Source organism: Emys orbicularis, chromosome 1, assembly GCF_028017835.1.
Source record: "Emys orbicularis isolate rEmyOrb1 chromosome 1, rEmyOrb1.hap1, whole genome shotgun sequence".
Taxonomy (NCBI): Eukaryota; Metazoa; Chordata; order Testudines; family Emydidae; genus Emys; species Emys orbicularis.
In genome coordinates this window covers 112,280,427-112,301,996 of record NC_088683.1, presented here as the reverse complement: position 1 = coordinate 112,301,996, position 21,570 = coordinate 112,280,427, and the positions used below count along the sequence as shown (strand labels likewise).

Here is a 21,570-nt window from a genome sequence, read left to right as displayed (position 1 = left end):
CTGATGGAGAGATATGCACAGTTGTTTGCTCCCTCAGGTATTAATACATACTCTGAGTAAATTACTAAATAAAAAGTGATTTTATTAAATACAGACAGTAGGATTTAAGTGGTTCAAAGTAGTAACAGACAGAACAAAGTAAGTCACCAAGCAAAATAAAATAAAATGCGCAAATCTATGCCTAATCAAACTGAATACAGATAATCTCACCCTCAGAGATGCTTCAGTAAGTTTTTCTCAGACTGGACACCTTCCAGGCCTGGGCACAATTCTTTCCCCTGGTACAGCTCTTGTTGCAGCTCAGGTGATAGCTAGGGGATTCTTCATGATGGCTCCTCCCTCCCTTGTTCTCTTCCACCCCTTTATATATCTTTTGCATAAGGCGGGAACCCTTTGTCCCTCTGGGTTTCCACCCCCCCTCACTGGAAAAGCACCAGGTTAAAGATGGATTCCAGTTCAGGAATCAGCATCTTTACTACGCTTCACGAGCTTCCCTGAGATAAGCGTGATAGCACTCCCCAAATCAACCAGTGCCGTGGTCCCTACCCCATTTAGTTTCACTGGTCTGGTATACATATGTGGGGTTAGTGAGACCCCCACAAGGTGGATTAGGGAGCATGGATCTGCCCAGTTCCCCAGGTTACACTGCACATGTCAGCATTGGGACACTGTGCAGCTATGTGTCCCCACTCCCCGCAGGCATAACATCTGTATGGAGTCCTAGGCGTTCCCCGGTCTCTTGGTTTGGGCAGTCTAACATCACGATCCTCTTCTCCCTCAGTGCTCCGAATCTTTGTGGCCTCTGATGGGCCTTCAGCCTCTCTCTTTTTCCACCTGGACCCTTCTGGTGGCCCAGTCACCCGAACTTTAGGGCTTGGTGCTGCTAGTTTAACCTGGGGTGCCTCTTTCTTAACTGGTCGGGTCAGCTCCCTCGCTGTCCTTCACCTCTCTACCAGGGCGACAACCTCGTCATAGGTGGAGGGTTTGTTCTGGCTTACCCAGGCACGAAGGTCTGGTGGTAGTCCCCTCATGTATCGGTCGATGACCAGAACCGCTAGTATCTCTTCCGGACTCCGGGACTCTGTTTGCAACCACTTTTGTGTGAGATGGATGAGGTCATACAATTGGGATCGCGGGGTTTTGTCTTCCTGGTACCTCCAACCGTGATACTGCTGGGCCCGCACTGCTGTCGTTACCCCAGATCTGGCCAGGATCTCTGCTTTCAGCTGCGGGTAGTCTGCCGCAGCCTCTTCAGCCAGATCATGGTAGGCCTTCTGGGCCTCCCCACACAGGAATGGGGCAAAGATGCCAGACCACTGATCTCGAGGCCAGGCCTCCCGTAGGGCTGTCCTCTCAAAGGCCAGAAGGTATGCCTGTACATCATCCTCCCGTGTCATTTTCTGCAGCCAATGGCTGGCCCGTATGAGCCGCGTCCCATCATGGCCGCGATTCAGCTCTGTAAGGGACTTTATCTGGTTTACCAGTTCCCGCAACATAGCTCGGTCTTGAGCAGCCTGGTCCATCAGCAGGCGATTAGTCTCTTGCTGCAGCCGCACTGCCTCCTGTTGGGCGGCTGCCTGGACACGGGTAGCCTCCTGCTGGGCCGCCGTAGCTTGTATCAGTGCCGCACTACGTTATCCATTGTGGTGGGGGGAAAAATAAACCCCCTCCTTTTTTAAAAAAAAAAATCACCCTCCTTCTTCCGCCGTGCTGTGCACCCCGAGATCCCACTCTTGACACCAGTGTGACAAAGTTCCTCCTCTATCTTGGTGGGTCCTGCGCTTATTGGCAGATTTTCTTGCCTCAGAGATTCACCATGTGGGTTGGGGAACAGCCCAGAGACCTTCCCCTCTGGAAGAACCCACAGTCCAGGTCAATTGGGAGGTTTGGGGGGAACCCGGGCCCGCCCTCTACTCCGGGTTCCAGCCCAGGGCCCTGTGGACTGCAGCTGTCTATAGTGCCTCCTGTAACAGCTGTATGACAGCTACAACTCCCTGGGCTACTTCCCCATGGCCTCCTCCAAACACCTTCCTTAGTCTCACCACAGGACCTTCCTCCTGGTGTCTGATAACGCTTGTGCTCCTCAGTCCTCCAGCAGCACACACTCTCACTCTCAGCTCCTTGTGCCTCTTGCTCCCAGCTCCTCACACTCGCACCACAAACTGAAGTGAGTTCCTTTTTAAAGCCCAGGTGCCCTGATTAGCCTGCCTTAATTGATTCTAGCAGCTTCTTCTTAATTGGCTCCAGGTGTCCTAATTAGCCTGCCTGCCTTAACTGGTTCTAGCAGATTCCTGATTATTCTAGTGGAGCCCCTGCTCTGGTCACTCAGGGAACAGAAAACTACTCATCCAGTGACCAGTATATTTGCCCTCTACCAGACTCCTGTACCCCACTGGTCTGGGTCTGTCACAATACATTTAGCAAAGTCACACATGCTCTAACTCGGTAAGGTAGCAGAGATAATACAAAAGTACATCTGAACATCCATACATACACCATCCCTTGCAGAACAACCTGAAATGTTAGCTATTATCTTCCTCATCACCGTCACCTTCCTCATCTTCACCAATGGCCATCATTCTGGCCCCTCCCAAGGGCTACATCTCTCTCCCTCCCACTGCCCTGGGATGCCACTTTTATAATATGTTCTGCTGACGTTACCATGTCTAATGCATATTCAGTAGGGGTTTCTCCCCTCTTCCTTATTTGTATTTCCTCCCTTTACCATATCCTTTTTCTATAGGTTAATATATTTATGATTTCACCCCATTATCATATACGTCAATTCGTTGCCATGGCAGTCTTGCGGTTGGATGTTCCATCCAAAACATTCTAGAAACTGGTGTTAGTTCATGTTGCTATGGTTGGCTGATGTCGTTATGGACAAAATTCCCCCTTACATTCTACTTCTAGTTCCCCAAAACTTAAGTTCATCTATGCCAAAGTTCGTAGGCCGCAAGTCTCATGCTAACTGCTGAAGCTAATGTCTTACAGGATACAGGACTGTAGGCTCCTTGCATTACTGCTGAATATAATAAAGCAGAATATAATGCAAAGCAGAAAATGTAATAGAGGTAAGCTAGCCACTGGGCTACACCAGTGTTCCATTAAAGAGTGGAGAGTCAGTGAAAACTAGGCTGAGGAGAGAGAGACTTGCAGGGAGCAGAAGCCTGCTAGGCATGGGTGGCAGGTATAATAGGCCAGGGGAGGCTCTCCTCCCCTGGCACTGCTGCGGCCGCCAGACCCCCGGTTGTGGGGTTTGGCAGGCGAAGGTTTTGCTTTATTATGCTCCATGCAGGTTCCGGGGCAGCTGAGGAGGTGGTATCTGCTATTCAGCTTTCTGGGTTCATCAGTAATCTCCCTAGACTCCAGAAAGATTCCTGATGTACCCAGGAAGCTGAGTAACAAATACCACCTTCTCAGCTGCCCTGGAACCTGCATGGGGCATATCAAAAGCATCTTCGGGAAAAGATGCTTTTCCCCTGGTCGGCTTAGGGTCTGGGGAGGGGAGGCCCAGCTGCAGCTGGCCCGGGGATCCTCTGGGCAGGTTTGGGGGAGCTCGGGTCATCTCCAGGCAGGTGTGGGGAGGGGTCGGGGCTTCAGCCAGCCCGGGGTTCCTCTGGCTGAGGCAGAGGCGGCTCTAGGCACCAGCGCAGCAAGCGCGTGCCTGGGGCGGCAAGTTGCGGGGGGCGGCGTGCCGGTCCCCGTGAGGGCGGCAGTCAAGCAACCTTCAGTGGCATGCCTGCGGGAGGTCCGCCGGCCCCGTGGGTTCAGCGGCAATTCGGTGGTGGGTACGCCAAAGGCGCGGGACCGACAGAACACCCGCAGAAACCCCGCCGAATCCGCGTTAGCAGCGGACCTCCTGCAGGCATGCCGCCGAAGACAGCCTTACTGCCGTGCTTGGGGCAGCAAAAAACATAGAGCCGCCCCTGGGCTGAGGGGTGGAGTCCCTCTGGTGGGGGTGGAAGGGGTGGAGCTGTGGGCTAGTCTCCCCGAAATGGGGCTCCACCCGCCACTCATGCTGCTAGGAAGAAAGTCTCAGCAGGCATTGGACTAGGAACCATGAACCAAGGGTGTGAGCCAGCTAAGAAGGCTGGTTGGAAGATCTGTGTTATTGTAAATTGTTGTTTTTTAATAAACCAGACAGTCATAAAAGGGGGGGCTAGAGCAAAAACACTCGCAGTGTGAAGTCTGATTAACAGGGGAAACTGAGGCAGTGGCAGAGCCGAAGACTGAACTGAAGAAATCCCTGCTACAGCCATGGAATTAGACTAACCTCTTCAGTAGCTTTAGATTCCAATGGGGACTAAATGCTGACAGAAATGCAGCTCTGTATGTCTGAGGAGGTGGATGTGCTGTTTGTGTTGTAACACAGATATGAGGGAAATGGTAATACAGTTTGGCCCCAATTTTTCTGCTTAAGTACTCAGTGGGTTAGAGAAAGAGCCATCTTCTCTCTTCCACCTGCACACAAAAGAATTAAGATTTGTAAAGAGGCTTTTAAATGGCTTCTGTTTTTCCACCTACAATTTTGTGTCTGCTGCTGACTACAGGTGCAAAAATAGAGGCCAGGTTTTAAAAGCAGACATATAAACCATCCCTCATGCACTTAGCCCTTTAAATTGGGAAATGCAGAATCCTAGCTATAGGATAATAGGAGTCTGAACTGCACTTTAGAACACTGAATGAACATTAATGGTATTAATATTCTTTTTTTATAAAGTCTTTAAAAGTCCTTTTTTTCCCATATAAATTTTGCAGAGACTGATTTGACTCTCCCAGATATTGTCTGGGGAGATACCTATAGGGGGGAAATGCTTTTTAAAAGGCTTTTAGAAACAGGCAGCTCTGATTTCTCTGAATTAGTAATTCTGTTTCCCATAAAACAAAGATGGAACTGGCATTTTTCTCCAAATGTATAAACAAAGAGCACACCGAGTCATTCACAATTAAATCTAACCTGCTCATAACCCACACTCTAATCCTGCACATATTGAAATTACTGTCAAAAACACCCATTGAAACCATGGGAAGCAGGGATAGACCCACAGTCTTTTACCTTCCATTGCATCACCAGTTCTGATCTGGACAAAGACACACGGGAAACTTTAAATTTTCTGTTTTTTTATATATGACAATCTGTATCTGAACAGACCAAACTACTAACAATTAACCTGGTTCCCTTGCTTTGAGATGTTCTGTATTAAAACCACTGAGGGAATGGCCATTCTCCATGGTGCCATCTCCTTTTTAACCTCCAGATTTCTCTGTGGAAACCTAGGACAGAATTAATATAGCTCAGAGCCAATGGCAGCTCAACTCCTGCTTTCCTTCTCCCAGGCAGGAGATGATGTGGCCCCAAAACTTTATAGCACACATACAGATTGCTGGCTTTTGATTGACACCATCTGTGTCCACCTCCAGGTTTGTAACAGAGCCAGTTTGTTAGTCCCAGGGTGTGCTGCAAGGACCATGTTTTCTCCCTTGTCTTTGAGATGAGTGCCAAGTGGGGGTACATAGTGGTGGAGTGGATGTCTGGGGATTATGTGTGTGCTGTAATTTCTATTTCTATTTATGTAGTTGCTGCATTACTTCATTTGAGCTGGGGGAATGTATGCATCTGTTTAATGTATTTTTTAAAGATTGTCAGGGATACCCAGGAGCACTGATAGGGTGCTTTTCATAATTGTTGGTAAAAATCCAAATAAATAAATAATGATGGTGAAAGAATGGCAGAGTTTTTCACAGAAACTCCTACATTAATTTGTACCCTTAGGGGAGAAATGTATATGCATCATTATGATGCATTATATCATGAGGTAGGCTGAATAACGTGCGGTGGTGGTTTAAAATTCAGAGAACATATTTTGGGATAAATCTGATCTTTAATGAGAAACCAGTCACTGTCAATTTAGATTGCTAAGCAGAATTGCTAGGGAAGTGGGTAGCCCTTGATGAAATAAGCACTAATAATAAGAAATAATGACCACCTGTCATTAGACTACTGCAAATGGGAGTGGGAGTTGAGATTTCAGACACTCTAGGAGATGTATATGTGTACCTACAATTTAATTTTAAAATTAATGGCTGGTGTGTCTAAATTTCTTCAAGTGCTTTGAAACCTCAACTAGGTTACATAGGTGGGGGGGAAATTGTTTGGTGACCAGCACACAAGCACATGAAGATTGAGAACTGGCCTATACAGGGGCTGCAGAGCACCATTTAAAGTGTGTGTGTGGGGGGGAAATAGATCCCTGCCCCCCTCCTGACCCTTCTCTTCCCCTCTCTGGCACCCCACCATCAACCTAACCCTCCTGGCCTGTGACCCCGTCCACCCACCCCCTTCAAATTTGAGCAAATCGCATTGCAACCTGGTGCAGGGGTTTGTCCCACTCAAGTTTGTCCCAGCAGCCCCCCATCATGACAGAGAGGAGCCCAGGACAAATTTGAGTTAGTGGCATTGTGACCTGGCACACATGTTCACAGCACCACTGAGGTTTGGCCTGGCCAAAAAGTCAGGCCGTGGCATAGGCTTCATGGCCTATGGGTCTAGGTCTCTTAGTTTAATTCCCTTCTCAAATGTTAATATTCTTTATTATATCATTCCAGGTGGAGAGAGAAAAAGCTATTCTCCTGGCCAACCTTCAGGAATCCCAGACGCAGCTAGAACACACAAAGGGAGCCCTGACTGAGCAACACGAGCGGGTCCATAGGCTCACAGAGCACGTCAACGCCATGAGGGGGCTGCAGAGCAACAAGGAGCTGAAAGTAGAGCTGGACTGTGAGAAGGGCCGAGACTCCGGCGAGGAAACGCATGACTATGAAGTAGACATCAATGGCCTGGAGATCCTAGAGTGTAAATACAAAGTGGCCGTGACAGAAGTGATCGACCTTAAAGCTGAGATAAAGGCCTTAAAGGAGAAATACAATAAATGTGTGGAAAACTACACAGAAGAAAAGGCGAAGTATGAGAGCAGGATCCAGAGGTATGATGAGCAGGTGACGAACCTGGAAAAATCAACTAAGGAAAGTTACGAGAAAATGGTTCACATAGAAAAAGATTTGCAAAGGATGACGAGCGTAGCGAATGAAAACCATAATACCCTCAACACAGCCCAGGATGAGCTGGTGACATTTAGTGAGGAGCTGGCTCAGCTCTATCACCATGTATGTTTGTGTAATAATGAAACTCCCAATAGGGTCATGTTGGACTATTACAGGCAAAGTAGAGTCACTCGTAGTGGGAGCCTGAAGGGACCTGATGACCCTAGGGGGCTCCTGTCTCCACGGCTCACCAGAAGAGGAACGGCATCCCCGGTAGAAGCCAGGACCCCAACTGAGCATGTTTCAAAAGAGAGCATAGAGGCTGGCAAAGAACAAAGTCCAACCAAGACACCTACGATTTCTCCTGTCATCACGGCCCCTCCTTCCTCTCCCGTCTCTGACACCAGTGACATACGCAAAGAGCCAATGAATATCTACAACCTAAATGCAATAATACGGGACCAAATCAAGCACCTGCAGAAGGCTGTAGATCGGTCACTGCAGCTGTCACGCCAGCGTGCGGCAGCACGTGAACTAGTGCCCATGATTGATAAGGACAAGGAGGCCTTAATGGAAGAGATACTGAAACTGAAGTCCCTGCTGAGTACAAAACGGGAGCAGATAGCAACCCTGAGGGCAGTGTTGAAAGCCAACAAACAGGTAAGTGAGTAGCAATGCTGTCAGTTTGTGGTGATCAGTATTTTCATAGCTGATTTATGTGCCTTTCAGCAGGTATTGTGGTAGACATTTGAAGAATCAGCTGTCCATCTTTCCAGTCAGTCACAATGAGGCTGAGGGTTTTCTTGTTTTTCTTGTTTAACTCCCTGCAATCTTTCTGCAGAGTCTTTTTGCAGCACCCAACCTTGACCTAAAGGATGGGCAGAGTGAGTGACTTGCTGCAGAGTTTGAGACCTCAATGTCATTACATGGATCAGCCCAGGGTGAAAGTAAGTTAAAGGACTTACTGGTACACCGGAGTCCTGAGCAGGGGTGTGGCCTCAACTGGAAGAGGCCTGGCCTCAACTGGAAGAGGCGGGGCCTTTAAATAAAGTTTTAAAGGCCCCGGGAAGCCCTGGGGCCTTTAAATCACCCCCGGAGCCATAGGCGCCAACTTTTCCTGGCGCCGGTGGTGCTCGACACCTCCCCTAGCCCCGCCCCGACTCCACCCATGCCCTGCCCCCATTCCAATCCCTTCCCCAAAGTCCCCACCCCACTCCGCCCCCTCCCTGCGCCTATTGGACCCCTTCCCCAAAACCCCGCCCCGGCCCTGCCTCTTCCCTGAGCGCACCGCGTTCCCCCTCCTCCCTCCCAGCGCTTGCCGCTGCGAAACAGCTATTTTGCAGTGGCAAGCGCTGAGAGCTAGGGGGAGAAGCGGAGGAGGCGGAGGTGGAGGTGAGCTGGTGCGGGCGGGGCGAGCAGCTGCCAGTGGGTGCAGAGCACTCACCAATTTTTCCCTGTGGGTGCTCCAGCCCCAGAGCACCCACGGAGTCAGCGCCTATGCCCGGAGCTCCCAGCTGCAGAGGTGGCTGGGAGCCCGGGGCTCAGGGGTGATTTAAAGGATCCGGGGCTGTGGCCACCACTATCGCAGCGGAGCTTGGGGTCCTTTATTATCGCCGACGGAGCCCTGCCGCTGTCATCCCAGGGCTCCGGCAAACAGGCTTGGGTGGTGAATTAAAGGGCCCGGGGCTCCGGCAGCAGGGCGCTCCGGGCCCTTTAAATCCCCACGGGAGCCCTGCCGCCGCAGAAGCAGCAGCAGGAGCCCCGGGCCTTTAAATCGCCGTTCGAGCCCGGCTGCTGGAGCCCCAGGGTAGTGGCGGCAGGGCTACCGTGGGGATTTAAAGGGCCAGGGGCTCAGGCCACTGCGGGGAGACCCGGGCCCTTTAAAGCGCCGCCCGAGCCCCGCTGGCGGAGCCTCAGGGTAGTGGCGGCAGGGCTCTGGCAGTGATTTAAGGGGCCAGGGGCTCCGGCCACTGCGGGGTGCCCCGGGCCCTTCAAATCACCACCAGAGCCCTGCTGCCACTACTCCAGGGCTCCGGCAGCGGGGCTCGGGAGGCGATTTAAAGGGCCCTGGGCTCTGGCCACTGCAGGGAGCCTGGGCCCTTTAAATCACCAGCCTGGGGAAGCCGGTCCGGCTTACTTTCACCTCTGGATCAGCCTACAGGAGAAGGAGAAGGGCAGTAAGAAAGGCACAGATAGAGCCGAGCCCTAACATGGCTCCCTAGTGGGTCTCCTGGTTTGAGAAGAAACCAGGTTTTGAGGGCCACAACCAAACCTGGGTCTTCCAAATGGTAACATGATGTACCGTAGCCTCGAGGCAGTCTGCAACTCCAGGGTGCTCGGGAATTAAAAAAACAATTCATTGCATTTACACAGCCAAGGATCTCAAAACACTTTACAAATGTGGGTATCATTACCCCATTTTACAGGTGGGGATACCAAGGCATAGAAAGGCTAAGTGATTCAACCAAAGACATGCGGTGGGTCAGGATTAGCATCCAGGCCTCCTGACTTCCATTCCCCAACTGTAACCACTAGACTACAATATCTTTGTGCTATCCTAACAACGGTGGGTACTCTCTGCTAAACAAATTCAGTGACTGATCCCTTTATAGTCAACAGTAGTTAAATGGCAGCAATAACCCACGCACTCTAGGCAGGGGGAAATATTTATTTATTTCTGCAAAGCAAAATTATCAGCAAAATTGTAGACCCTTCTGATTATTGAACAATGTCTGATCATTTAATACAAATGAGTGGATCAGACAACTCTCTTGGGTATGCAAATCTCTTATCCAATTTGGATACTAGTTTGTCACTGCAGTCACCTGGCCAGATATAATGGGTCTGGTTTTCCTTTCTATACTGGTTTTACATCAGTAAAACTCTATTGACTTAAATGCAGTTACTCCTGATTTTGAGCGGGTTGGAATTTTTCAAATATTTGTTTTCCAGAAATGCCATTTTGTTGCCATTGAAATTTTTTGTCTGTCATTTCTAAAATAAGAAATACTGAATTTTAAAAAAAATATGTATCACTTTGGGACAAAGCTGATCAAAAACACCCCACATTTTTTTTTTTTGAAAATGATAAAAAGGAGATTAAAACATTTTCAAAAATGAAATAAAGATTTTAAAATTTGTCTCAAATTTTCTTTTCATTTTTTGACCAGGTCTATTCTTGATATTGTATAGTAAGACGAGAATAAGGCGCATTGTATGTTAAATGTAAAATGTCAATCATCACTATGTTCATTTATTTGTGTTATACCCCTATCGCCAACCCTTTGCTTTTGTATCTTTAGGCTTTGGTATCTTTTTAGGCACCAGTCTTGCAAACTATTATGCACGTTGTTATCCGCAAAAATCTAGGGCACCCCGCCTATACCCTGCCAAGGGCCCAAGGCATGACCTGGTTAATTTTGGTACCCTCACCCTTTCCCTACCGAGGGCTTGGGCTGTAAAGCACATACCCTTACCCATGGAGCTCAGGGTAAACCTGGTCAATTTAAGTACCCGCCCTTTCCCATGGGGCTCTGGGCTATACAGGTCTGCATAACGTTTTCCCAGTGAAAGAGCCTTACACAGCTGTGCTCTAAACATCTATTTATTAGCAACACACACAGAATACATCTGCCAAACAAAGCTATTATGCTCACCACTCTCAATATATAGACAAACTTCACCTGATGGCTAGTCAGGATCCACTCATCTGGGGATGCTGGTGCTGCCTCTTCACGTCACGGTCATGCAAGGGGGTCAGAGTTCTAGCAGTTTGATGTTGAACTGCAGGTCGGAGATGGTTCCCAAAGAGCATTGTTTTTCATTTATATTATATAGGTAAAACTAGCTCCATCCTTCAAATTTACTAAACCTACTACATTATTCAACACCCCTAGGTAACAACATTTAACCAGTCATGCACTGGCACCTATGTTTTCTCCTCCCTGCTCTTTACATTTTATCTTTCATGCCCAAATTGTACCTTATTTATGACCTTCTTTGTTTGTGCAGATTGTCAGCATAAATTCGCTGGTCAGAGCTTATCTTATCTATTTCCCATTTGTTGGGGTTTTTCTGTATCCTCCCTAAACTTCCCAGCGCCTGGGTGTCTCTACTTTACAACCCTTGAGTTAGAACTCTTGTTAGGGGCATTCCTGAGGTGGGGGTGTCTTAGCAGCAGCAGAGCATTTTTTCTTAATTTTAGTGGTGAAATCCCTGAGTTTCACCCAAGGCTAATCAAGGCTAGTTTAGTATGGGGATGAGCTAAGTCCCAGGTCTACACAAGGCTGGTCAAGGCGAGGTTAGTGTGGGGGTGAGCTAAGTCCGAGGCCTACCATGTGCTTAACTTTAAGCAGGTGAATAGTTCCACTGACTTCCATAGAACTACTTGTCCTCAAGCATGTGTTTAAGTGTTTGCAGGATCAGGGCCATAAATTGTAAACTCTTGAGGGCTTTTCCATCATCTGTGTTAGTTCAGAGAACAGGACAATCAGTCCCAATCCTGATTAGGGCATTAGGTCAGTACTATAATATAAATGATGATAGGCTGAAAATGTAAAATCACCCAGAGGTCAGGAAATACAACACTAAAGATTCCAACAGCAAAGTTAACTTGGCTGTATTGTACATCCAGTGAATTTTATGCCATATCGGTTTTTTTTTTACATGTATATTAAGATACACACTTAACTAGAGAAAGAGGACTCATGGATCTTACGTATGTGAAATGAAGGTGTTGCAACTCTGCCCTGAAAAGTTGTTGTGTGAAAAAGCACAGTGGGATTCTGTCTGTTTCTCAATGACTCCAGTCAAATGTGCTCAGTTTGCAAGTAAAAAGATCTCTCTTAATTGCTAACTTTGCAAACTCATCCTAATATTTGAAAGCCAATCAGCTTTATTTCCATGTCATGCTTCACCAACAATAATCTAACTATTAATCGAGGTCCTTATGAGGCCCTTATCATTATAGTATCTGAGCACGAGTAGCCCCATCCTAATACAGGTATCTTGTTGATGTAGATGTGGTGTAACTGAGACACACCCTTGTTCTAGGCCCTTTGAACTAGGTAAAAGGGCAGAGTGCAGGGGCTGTGAAAGCCTCAGACCCAGCCAGGGGAGAATTCGCCAGCACAGAACCTCAGAAGAGAGCCCTAAGGCTGCGCTCAGAGGACCCGGGGGGGTGAGGTTGGAGGGCTCCTGGGGTTGCAGTGCTCAGAGCTGAGAAGATTCCAGGCAGCCTGTGGTAACTTAGGTCCTGTCTTAAGTAAAACAGTTAGCTCAAGTTAATATGTTCCCTTTACTGCACTGGAGCTAGTGTAGCTCAGAACCACCACACTGCAAGGCAACAGCAGAGTTACATGGAGTCATTTGATTAGCAGCCCAGAGTGATTGGATTAGCTGATGATGAGTTATAACTTGAGCTGTTGCATCTTCACTGCATTATTAGCTCAGGCTTCAACCCATCCCACTAATGGGCCAGCTATCTCCTACCTCAAGCTTAAAGTACCACTTAACTCAAGCTAGAGATTTCTGTGTGTGGATGGGAGTCAAGTTAGGGGTGACACTCAAGTCACACCCTCAGACAGTCTCTTAGGGATGTCTATGTTATGCCAGGGGCCACAGGACTGCCTAGGATTGGGAGGAGAAAAAGGTGGCACAAAGCCACCATAGGCCCATCTCCTTCTGGGTTGCAAATACTGTGCTGTGCTTTTAGAAAGGTCAGCACATATTCTCACCCTTTGTGTCCAAGAAAGCAGTCGAGACCCATCACATCCCTGGCTTCTTTGAGTGTTGCTACATTGGCCTTGGTATTCTAAATAATGTCTAAAATCCTTTTTAGAAATGGCATCACTGTTTTAAAAAATGCCTATTGTTGTTATTTATTATTATTATTATTATTTATTATTGTTGTGATTAATTTTTCTTTGATTTTTCATAAAGAAACACAATGAAAAGTACAAAAGGGGTAAATGACTTACAGCTTGTTTATGTTTCGAAATACAGCATGCTTCATGGAATCTTCAATACAAGCATGCAATTTTACAAGTAAACAGTCACAGCAATGAATAATTTTGCTTTTTCGATAATATCTTCTGGTCAGGAACAGTGGACATAATACTAAAAAAGAGAGGCATTAAATTAATGCCAAAAAGTTAGTGTTTTTAAGAAAATATACCTATTTAAGAAGAGCATATTACTCTCTTCTTACCATCATTCAACTCAAGGAAAGGCTCCTTAGAAACAAAATGCAGGATTATGGTTTTGGGTATTGCTTAGGTAATGACATTACACAGTAAACCTAGGAAACATGGGTGCTATCTAGTGGCCACCAAGTAGCACTGTAACTTCATTCTGAAAAAGAAAACTGCATCGTGTTGCTAAAAGAAACAGTACAATGAAGTGTTTTACTAACATTTTCTGCTAAGTTGGCATTATAACCAGTAGCTCCTGAAAAAAAAATGTACAGTACTGCCTCTTAACTTGAATTGTGCTTATCTGACTGAAGGAAAACAATCAAGGAACCTACAGTCCTCTTTGCTTGTATTACAGTAGCCCTCAAAAGCGCCAAACAGGATTAGAGTCCCATTGTGCTAAAAAATATACTAAGTTAGAGGAGGACAGTGTCTGCCTCAAAGACCTTGCAACCTAAAATATCCAGACAAAAAAAAAACCAGAAAAAGGATGGTGAAAATGGGCTCAAGCAATTTGATCAAGGTGATGATGATGAACATATCTTTTGTTAGTTCACTTTCTTCTTTTTATTTTATGCATACATTTATTCAGAGCTTCACTTGCTGCATCAACACTAGTTTGGGAGCAAAACATAGAATCTTAAAAATCTTAAGCAATAGTAAAGTAATGATACTAACCATAAGGCTCACATCAATAATGGTTCTGATTTTTGGTTTCAAATAACATGTGGAAAATAAAATGAACCTGCCTACAATGGGGAAATTCAACAGCCTGAGAATTTCCTTTAAATTTATTAAAAATAAATACATACATACATAAAATCCCCTACGTCAGGCAAATATAATGAACAGTAGGACTCTCTAGTCCCCTCTAGTCTATTCAATATCCATTTTACATATGTGCTGGTTGCAGCCATGATGCCTCTATCTTTGACAACTGGGGTGTCTCCTCAAGTCCTGAGACATTGCAGGAATTACTTGAGGACCTAAAATATCCCCCAAAGCCTGAGCCTTAAGCCAAAAGCCTGGAGTTAGGCAGGTATAGTAAAATGGAGATTTTGTACTTTAAATGCAAATGCAGATCATGATACTAAGTACTCCTCAAAGTGCTATGTATTTTCCATAACTAAAATAGCAGGCCCACTGTTTTACTTTTTTATGTGTAAAAAATGAAGTACTTACCATTTTAGCATTTTTCATTTTTTTCAGTAACAAGTATCGCTCATTTGTTTTGCTTCACACACTGTTACCATAAAGCAAGTGGCAAGACATTTCTAAATGTGTAAATTTGTCTTGAAACTTGACATATCTAAACTGAAAAAGAGTAAACAAAGCAAAGTTTGCATGTGGGCTATAGTTTTAAGGCCACAACTTTTGAGAGATTGAATTTGGAACAGAAAGAGAGGCCTGCTATAATATCGATAGACTGAGGGGAAGATAACAGGAGTACTTGTGGCACCTTAGAGACTAACAAATTTATTAGAGCATAAGCTTTCGTGGGCTACAACCCACTTCTTCGGATGCATACAGGCAATGCAAAGGTATGCATGTACAGATGCTCTGCCCTATTCCTTTGGAAGCCATTTAGGTATATCTGCAGGTTTTTCATTGAGGAATTTGTTTTCTATTATCTTGCCTAGCTGTATTTTTCTTGATTTTGTTTGCTTTGCCTTTGGCGCGCTTGTACTTGCTTATGTTTGAAGATGACTTTGAGAAGAGTTGCCTGAGACTACATAATTTTACATGTAAAAGCTTGTGTGGAGCAGAGAAAGCTCGCTGGGGACCTCCTGGAGGATTTGCAGTTTTTAATATTGTTATATACGTACTCTTTTAGACTACAGTGTATTGAGAAGAGAAAGACCTGAAGGTTTTGGTGCATTGACTCTCACATTTTTGGATGGGAATTCAGGAGTAGTTATAATAATTTACATTTATAAATTTCTTTTTGCCCTGTACGGTCCTAAAACTGTTTACAAACTTAAACTGAAATACAAACTAAATGTAGGGATCGCTTCAACCAGCAATGAAACACAGTCGTTTTGGGGTGGAATGTCGCAGCACTGTCAGCAGCAATATCAAAACAGGATCTGACATACAGAATGCCATATCCATGTATCTGTTGTACAATTTGTTAGCACTGTGGCACCAAAGAAAAAGATCCTTGAGAAATCACGTCAGCTGTAGCAGAGGAGTACAGACTATATTTTAAGTGTGTATCCTAGAGGGATGGGGAGTGGCAGTGGGAGACAGTTCAGGAATGGGCGCTAACTGCTCTCCAAAATATTCTTGCACCAACTCAGAGGAAATTAACACAGCCATGATTTACCAGATAGATGTCTCCTTGAAATCCACATTATCATCTAATAAGGTTCTGGAGGAATGTTTATATTGTCCCTCTCAAAATGGCAGTCATCTCCCATTGTACTCAGTGAGACTAAGGCCTCAGATTCCCTATAGGAAGATGGTTAGTCCCCTGTGCTGTGTGGAGGCAGAGATACTCAGTACTATTGTGAACAATGAGGGAAAGAGAGAGAGAGAGACCTTCCTCAAAATGGCCACCAACTGGTGAGTGTCGTAGTTCCTGTCCTATTGAGAACCATGGAAGATAGCAGACATTTTGAAAAAGGGCTTTTCTTTGTAGAGTTCTCAGTAGTACAACACTGTATTGAGACTTTCAGTTATTAAGAATAGGAAAAATTACCATTAATCCAAAAATAAATTATTCAAATGCAGTCAATGCACATAATTTCTCTGAGTGTTAACTCTATGGGAAGTTAATGTGTATGGGAAGTGTGTTATTCCGTTACTGAGATCATTGGGGGTGGGGGAGGGCGAAGTCTAGCACCAGATACTAAATTACTTTACGTCAGTTTGATTCCTAAACAAATCAGCAGCTTTACTTGTAAATTCTTAGAAGATTCATTCTGTACTCAAACAAGAAGTGTGGTAAATTTGGGGAGGATATGCAGCATTGTTTATACAAAGCAAAGAAGTTTGGATTCCTGCTTTTAAGTACAAAACAGAACACAGCCTTAACTATGGAGTCACTACAAACACCTCCGTAAGGCACCTGTGGCATCTTTAAACAGCAGTGACCATTGGGCTAAGTAATCTGCAAATGAGAACTCTTGACACGTGTCCAGTCTCCCTCATACCACTGAACCACTACCGCCAAACAAATAGAATCATAGAATCATAGAATATCAGGGTTGGAAGGGACCTCAGGAGGTCATCTAGTCCAACCCCCTGCTCAAAGAAGGACCAATTCCCAACTAAATCATCCCAGCCAGGGCTTTGTTAAGCCTGACCTTAAAAACCTCTAAGGAAGGAGATTGCACCACCTCCCTAAGTAACCCATTCCAGTGCTTCACCACCCTCCTAGTGAAAAAGTTTTTCCTAATATCCAACCTAAACCTCCCCCGCTGCAACTTCAGACCATTACTCTTTGTTCTGTCATCAGGTATCACTGAGAACAGTCTAGATCCATCCTTTTTGGAACCCCCTTTCAGGTAGTTGAAAGCAGCTATCAAATCCCCCCTCATTCTTCTCTTCTGGAGACTAAACAATCCCAGTTCCCTCAGGCTCTCCTCATAAGTCATGTGCTCCAGCCCCCTAATCATTTTTGTTGCCCTCCGCTGGACTCTTTCCAATTTTTCCACATCCTTCTTGTAGTGTGGGGCCCAAAACTGGACACAGTACTCCAAATGAGGCCTCACCAATGTCGAATAGAGGGGAACGATCACGTCCCTCGATCTGCTGGCAATGCCCCTATTTATACAGCTCAAAATGCCATTAGCCTTCTTGGCAACAAGGGCACACTGTTGATTCATATCCAGCTTCTCGTCCACTGTAACCCCTAGGTCCTTTTCTGCAGAACTGCTTCCTAGCCATTCGGTCCCTAGTCTGTAACAGTGAATGGGATTCTTCCGTCCTAAGTGCAGGACTCTGCACTTGTCCTTGTTGAACCTCATCAGGTTTCTTTTGGCCCAATCCTCTAATTTGTCTAGGTCCCTCTGTATCCTATCCCTACCCTCCAGCATATCTACCACTCCTCCCAGTTTAGTGTCATCTGCAAACTTGCTGAGAGTGCAGTCCACGCCATCCTCCAGATTATTAATGAAGATATTGAACAAAACCGGCCCCAGGACCGACCCTTGGGGCACTCCGCTTGAAACTGGCTGCCAACTAGACATGGAGCCGTTGATCACTACCCGTTGAGCCCGACGATCTAGCCAGCTTTCTATCCACCTTATAGTCCATTCATCCAGCCCATACTTCTTTAACTTGCTGGCAAGAATACAGTGGGAGACTGTATCAAAAGCTTTGCTAAAGTCAAGGAATAACACATCCACTGCTTTCCCCTCATCCACAGACCCAGTTATCTCCTCATAGAAGGCAATTATGTTAGTCTGGCATGACTTGCCCTTGGTGAATCCATGCTGACTGTTCCTGATCACTTTCCTCTCCTCTAAGTGCTTCAGAATTGATTCCTTGAGGACCTGCTCCATGATTTTTCCAGGGACTGAGGTGAGGCTGATTGGCCTGTAGTTCCCCGGATCCTCCTTCTTCCCTTTTTTAAAGATGGGTACTAGATTAGCCTTTTTCCAGTCATCCGGGACCTCCCCCAGTCGCCAGGAGTTTTCAAAGATAATGGCCAATGGCTCTGCAATCACATCCACCAACTCCTTTAGCATCCGGCCCCATGGACTTGTGCTCGTCCAGTTTTTCTAAATAGTTCCGAACCACTTCTTTCTCCACTGAGGACTGGTCACCTCCTCCCTCGTCCAGTTTTTCTAAATAGTCCCGAACCACTTCTTTCTCCACTGAGGGCTGGTCACCTCCTCCCTGTGCTGCCCAGTGCAGCAGTCTGGGAGCTGACCTTGTTCGTGAAGACAGAGGCAAAAAAAGCATTGAGTACATTAACTTTTTCCACATCCTCTGTCACTAGGTTGCCTCCCTCATTCAGTAAGGGGCCCACACTTTCCTTGACTTTCTTCTTGTTGCTAACATACCTGAAGAAACAGATACAACAGTCATTAATAATGTAATTAAAACTTGATTTCTTCAAATATGGCCTATACACAAATATCAGTTAATTTTAACTATCTGGAAAATTTGAAGTGACTGCATTATTCCTTTCTTAAAATCATTTGAGACAAAGAAAAAACTGATGGAGATACTACATTTCCTAAAGGATCAAATTTTAATTAGTCTTAACTCTCTAATTAATTAATGGATTCACTTGTAAATTCTTAGAAAATTCATGTTATACTCAATAAATGCTGTAAGTTTGGGGAGGATACACTGTACTTCATGTACAAAACAAAGATTGAATTTCTGGTTTACGTGCAAAATAGAACTCAGCTATAACTATGGAGTTGCAACTGAAGCCTCCATAGTGAACTTCCTTTCCCCTCCATCCCCACAACATGACAAATAACACCGGTTTTAATAATTATTGTTAAATAGGAAGTTGTCCCCTTGTTCATTATTCTATCACTTTTCTTTCTGAGATGGGTAAGAGCAGAGTGATTGACTGTTTTATTAATGACAGTTAAATACTCTTCTATGTGTAAATTTTGATTGAATGTTTTTGCCAGTGTCTGGAAACAGATGATCTCTGCTATAGCCTACCAAAGTGCAGAGTGGTATAACACTGTACCAAAGTATACGTTTGCCTCTTCATGTATGTTCATTAACAGTAATGAGAGTTGTGTTCCTATGACTGTATCTCTGAGTGTTTTCTCACCATTTCATGCGATGACCCCGGGTTTGGTGTAGGAAAATGACCTATTTAAAATGACAAGTAGTTTCATAGTGGCTTCTTAAACCTTGGTCTGTCTTCTATGGAAACTAGTCATCAGAAGTAGGAAAGGGATTAGTGACAGTGTACAGTAATTTGGAGACAATTTTGATATAATGTATTTTAGTACCACAATTTATAACTGAACTACTTCCCCAGAAGCAAATGAATAGAATTTTATTTTAGTGTAGGATTCTTCTTTGTTCCTTTTTTTTAAGATACTGAATTTGAAATCTAGTGAGTTTCAAAAAGATGACTTAAAAGTAGCTTCAGGTTTTACAGCCATTACCCTCTCCTCTGATGTTCCCATGCCAATTTTTGTGGTTTTACAATCACATTTTTCCTATTATTCTTTCCCCTGTTGATGTGTGAAAGACCCACAAAAACAACAAGGGGAACTGACAGACTGTAGTGGAAACACCACAACTGACTACACACTAACCGAAGTGCTCTCAGATGTACAAAGTAAAAATACTGGAAAATTTTAGAAGAAAAAATGTTTCTTAATATATTTTAGTTGAAGTAATTTTCAGTGATACTTGTAACACTGTAAAAATACAAAAATGTAATTTTCTTAGTTTTAAAACATATTTTTATTTCTGTAAAATAAAAAAGTAATGAATAAAACTGACAAACAACAGCAGGAGTTTAGGTCGTCTGTCCAGAGGATGAAAGTATCATCAATGTATCTCAGGTATATCACTGGTTTCATGGTGCATTAACTTGTGAATGAAGGTGGAAGCCAGAAATGAAATCATAACCTGGCCTCTTAGCTGTTAGCAAATTCCCTTCTCAGAAGTATATATCCCTCTCTCTTTTTCAGACAGCTGAAGTGGCACTGGCCAATCTGAAGAATAAATATGAGAATGAAAAATCAATGGTGACTGAAACCATGACCAAACTGCGAAATGAATTAAAGGCTTTGAAAGAAGATGCAGCAACCTTCTCATCCTTGAGAGCAATGTTTGCAACCAGGTAAGGGAAACTGCCTCATAGCCTTCTCTCCTGCTCAATAGTTGAAAGGCAAGCCTATGATGTGAGTGAGAGAACATTATCACCTTCATGCATTTCTTCTCATGCTCTTGATGCACTAGTATGTGGATACAAAAGCTACTTTCCTCAGTGAGAGAGACAAGGTGGGTGAGGCAATATCTTTTACTGTTGGTGGAAGGGTCAAGCTTTTGAGCTTTCTGCAATACCAGAGCTTTGTTGGATGAAGGAGAAAGAAGTTTGTAATGCAGACTCTGCAAAAGTTTCAAGCTTCCAAATGGCACCAAGCTGCATGCCTCTGAAAATAATGCTTTTAAGTGGCAATGCCAGTACAGCCTTGGGTAAAGTGTTATAAATAACTATATTAGAGCCCTCTATATTTGGATTTATACTCTGTTTTTTGAAGTGGAAAATAAACATTAGATTTATGTGGTTTTTGTTCACACTCAGAAAAGATAAAACAGTGATTCTGCCATGTAAAAACCTTCACATAGCTAAACTCCATCTTTGCCCTTGCCATCTGATTTATTATTGACTATTGAAAAAAAATCTATAATTCCCTATCAGTATGGCTCTGCTATAACCCAGCACTGAAAATTATCAGGTTACTGCAATGTCTCATTGCACTGTAAATTATTATTTTCTACAGCTGTTGGTATTTCATTTATTATCTTTTCATTCATAGGTTTAAAAATGTCACACACCTTCTGCAGTGAATTTTTCAGTTCTTCCCAGCAGGATCATAATTAATCACATCTTATCTTATCTTCTTTTTTTTCTTTTTTTTTTGACTAAAGGGAACTTCCAGTTTTAGCTGGTTTCTTAAAGGTGACCTGCAAATAATTATTTCCAAAAGATCCAATACCTGCAGCAATATGTGCTGAATTCCCCCAAGTAACCAAAGAAAGAGAGCTATTCAACACTTTATGGGATTAAATTATCCTATTTTCCCCTCTAATCCGACACCACATTTACTGCAGGCTCCTGCTTCATGTAGTGCCCTATCATGCACTAATTCAGGGGTTCTCAAACTGGGGGGTCAGGACCCCTCAGGGGGTCACGAGGTTATTACATGGGGGGTCACGAACTGTCAGCCTCCACTCCAAACCCCATGTTGCCTCCAGCATTTATAATAGTGTTAAATATGTATACAAAATAGGGCTGTCGATTACTCGCAGTTAACTCATGCGATTAACTAAAAAATATTAATCGCGATTAAAAAAATTAATCCGTCTCAACTGCATTGTTAAGCAATAGAATACCAATTGAAATTTATTAAATATTTTCGATGTTTTTCTACATTTTCATATATATTGTATTCTGTGTTGTAACTGAAACCAAAGTGTATATTATTTTTATTACAAATATTTGCACTGTAAAAATGATAAACAAAAGAAATCGTATTTTTCAATTTACCTCATACAAGTACTGCAGTGCAATCGCTTTGTTGTGAAAGTGCAACTTACAGATGTAGAGTTTTTTTGTTACATAAGTGCACTTAAAACAAAACAATGTAAAACCTTAGAGCCTACAAGTCTAGTC

The 21,570-nt window shown here is 44.3% G+C and overlaps 1 protein-coding gene across 7 annotated transcripts in view; it reads left to right on the top strand.

Annotated features, from left to right (window-relative positions):
* BICD1 (BICD cargo adaptor 1) overlaps positions 1–21,570 on the top strand; it is a 310,321-nt gene that overhangs the window by 237,530 nt on the left and 51,221 nt on the right. For 6 of the 7 annotated variants that reach the window (XM_065411854.1, XM_065411827.1, XM_065411836.1 and 3 more), the window contains 2 exons: positions 6,610–7,704; positions 19,862–20,013. In XM_065411854.1, coding sequence (XP_065267926.1) covers positions 6,610–7,704; positions 19,862–20,013 — 1,247 coding nt within the window. The remainder of the gene's footprint in view (positions 1–6,609; positions 7,705–19,861; positions 20,014–21,570) is intronic. The other variant, XM_065411872.1, reaches the window with a different exon arrangement.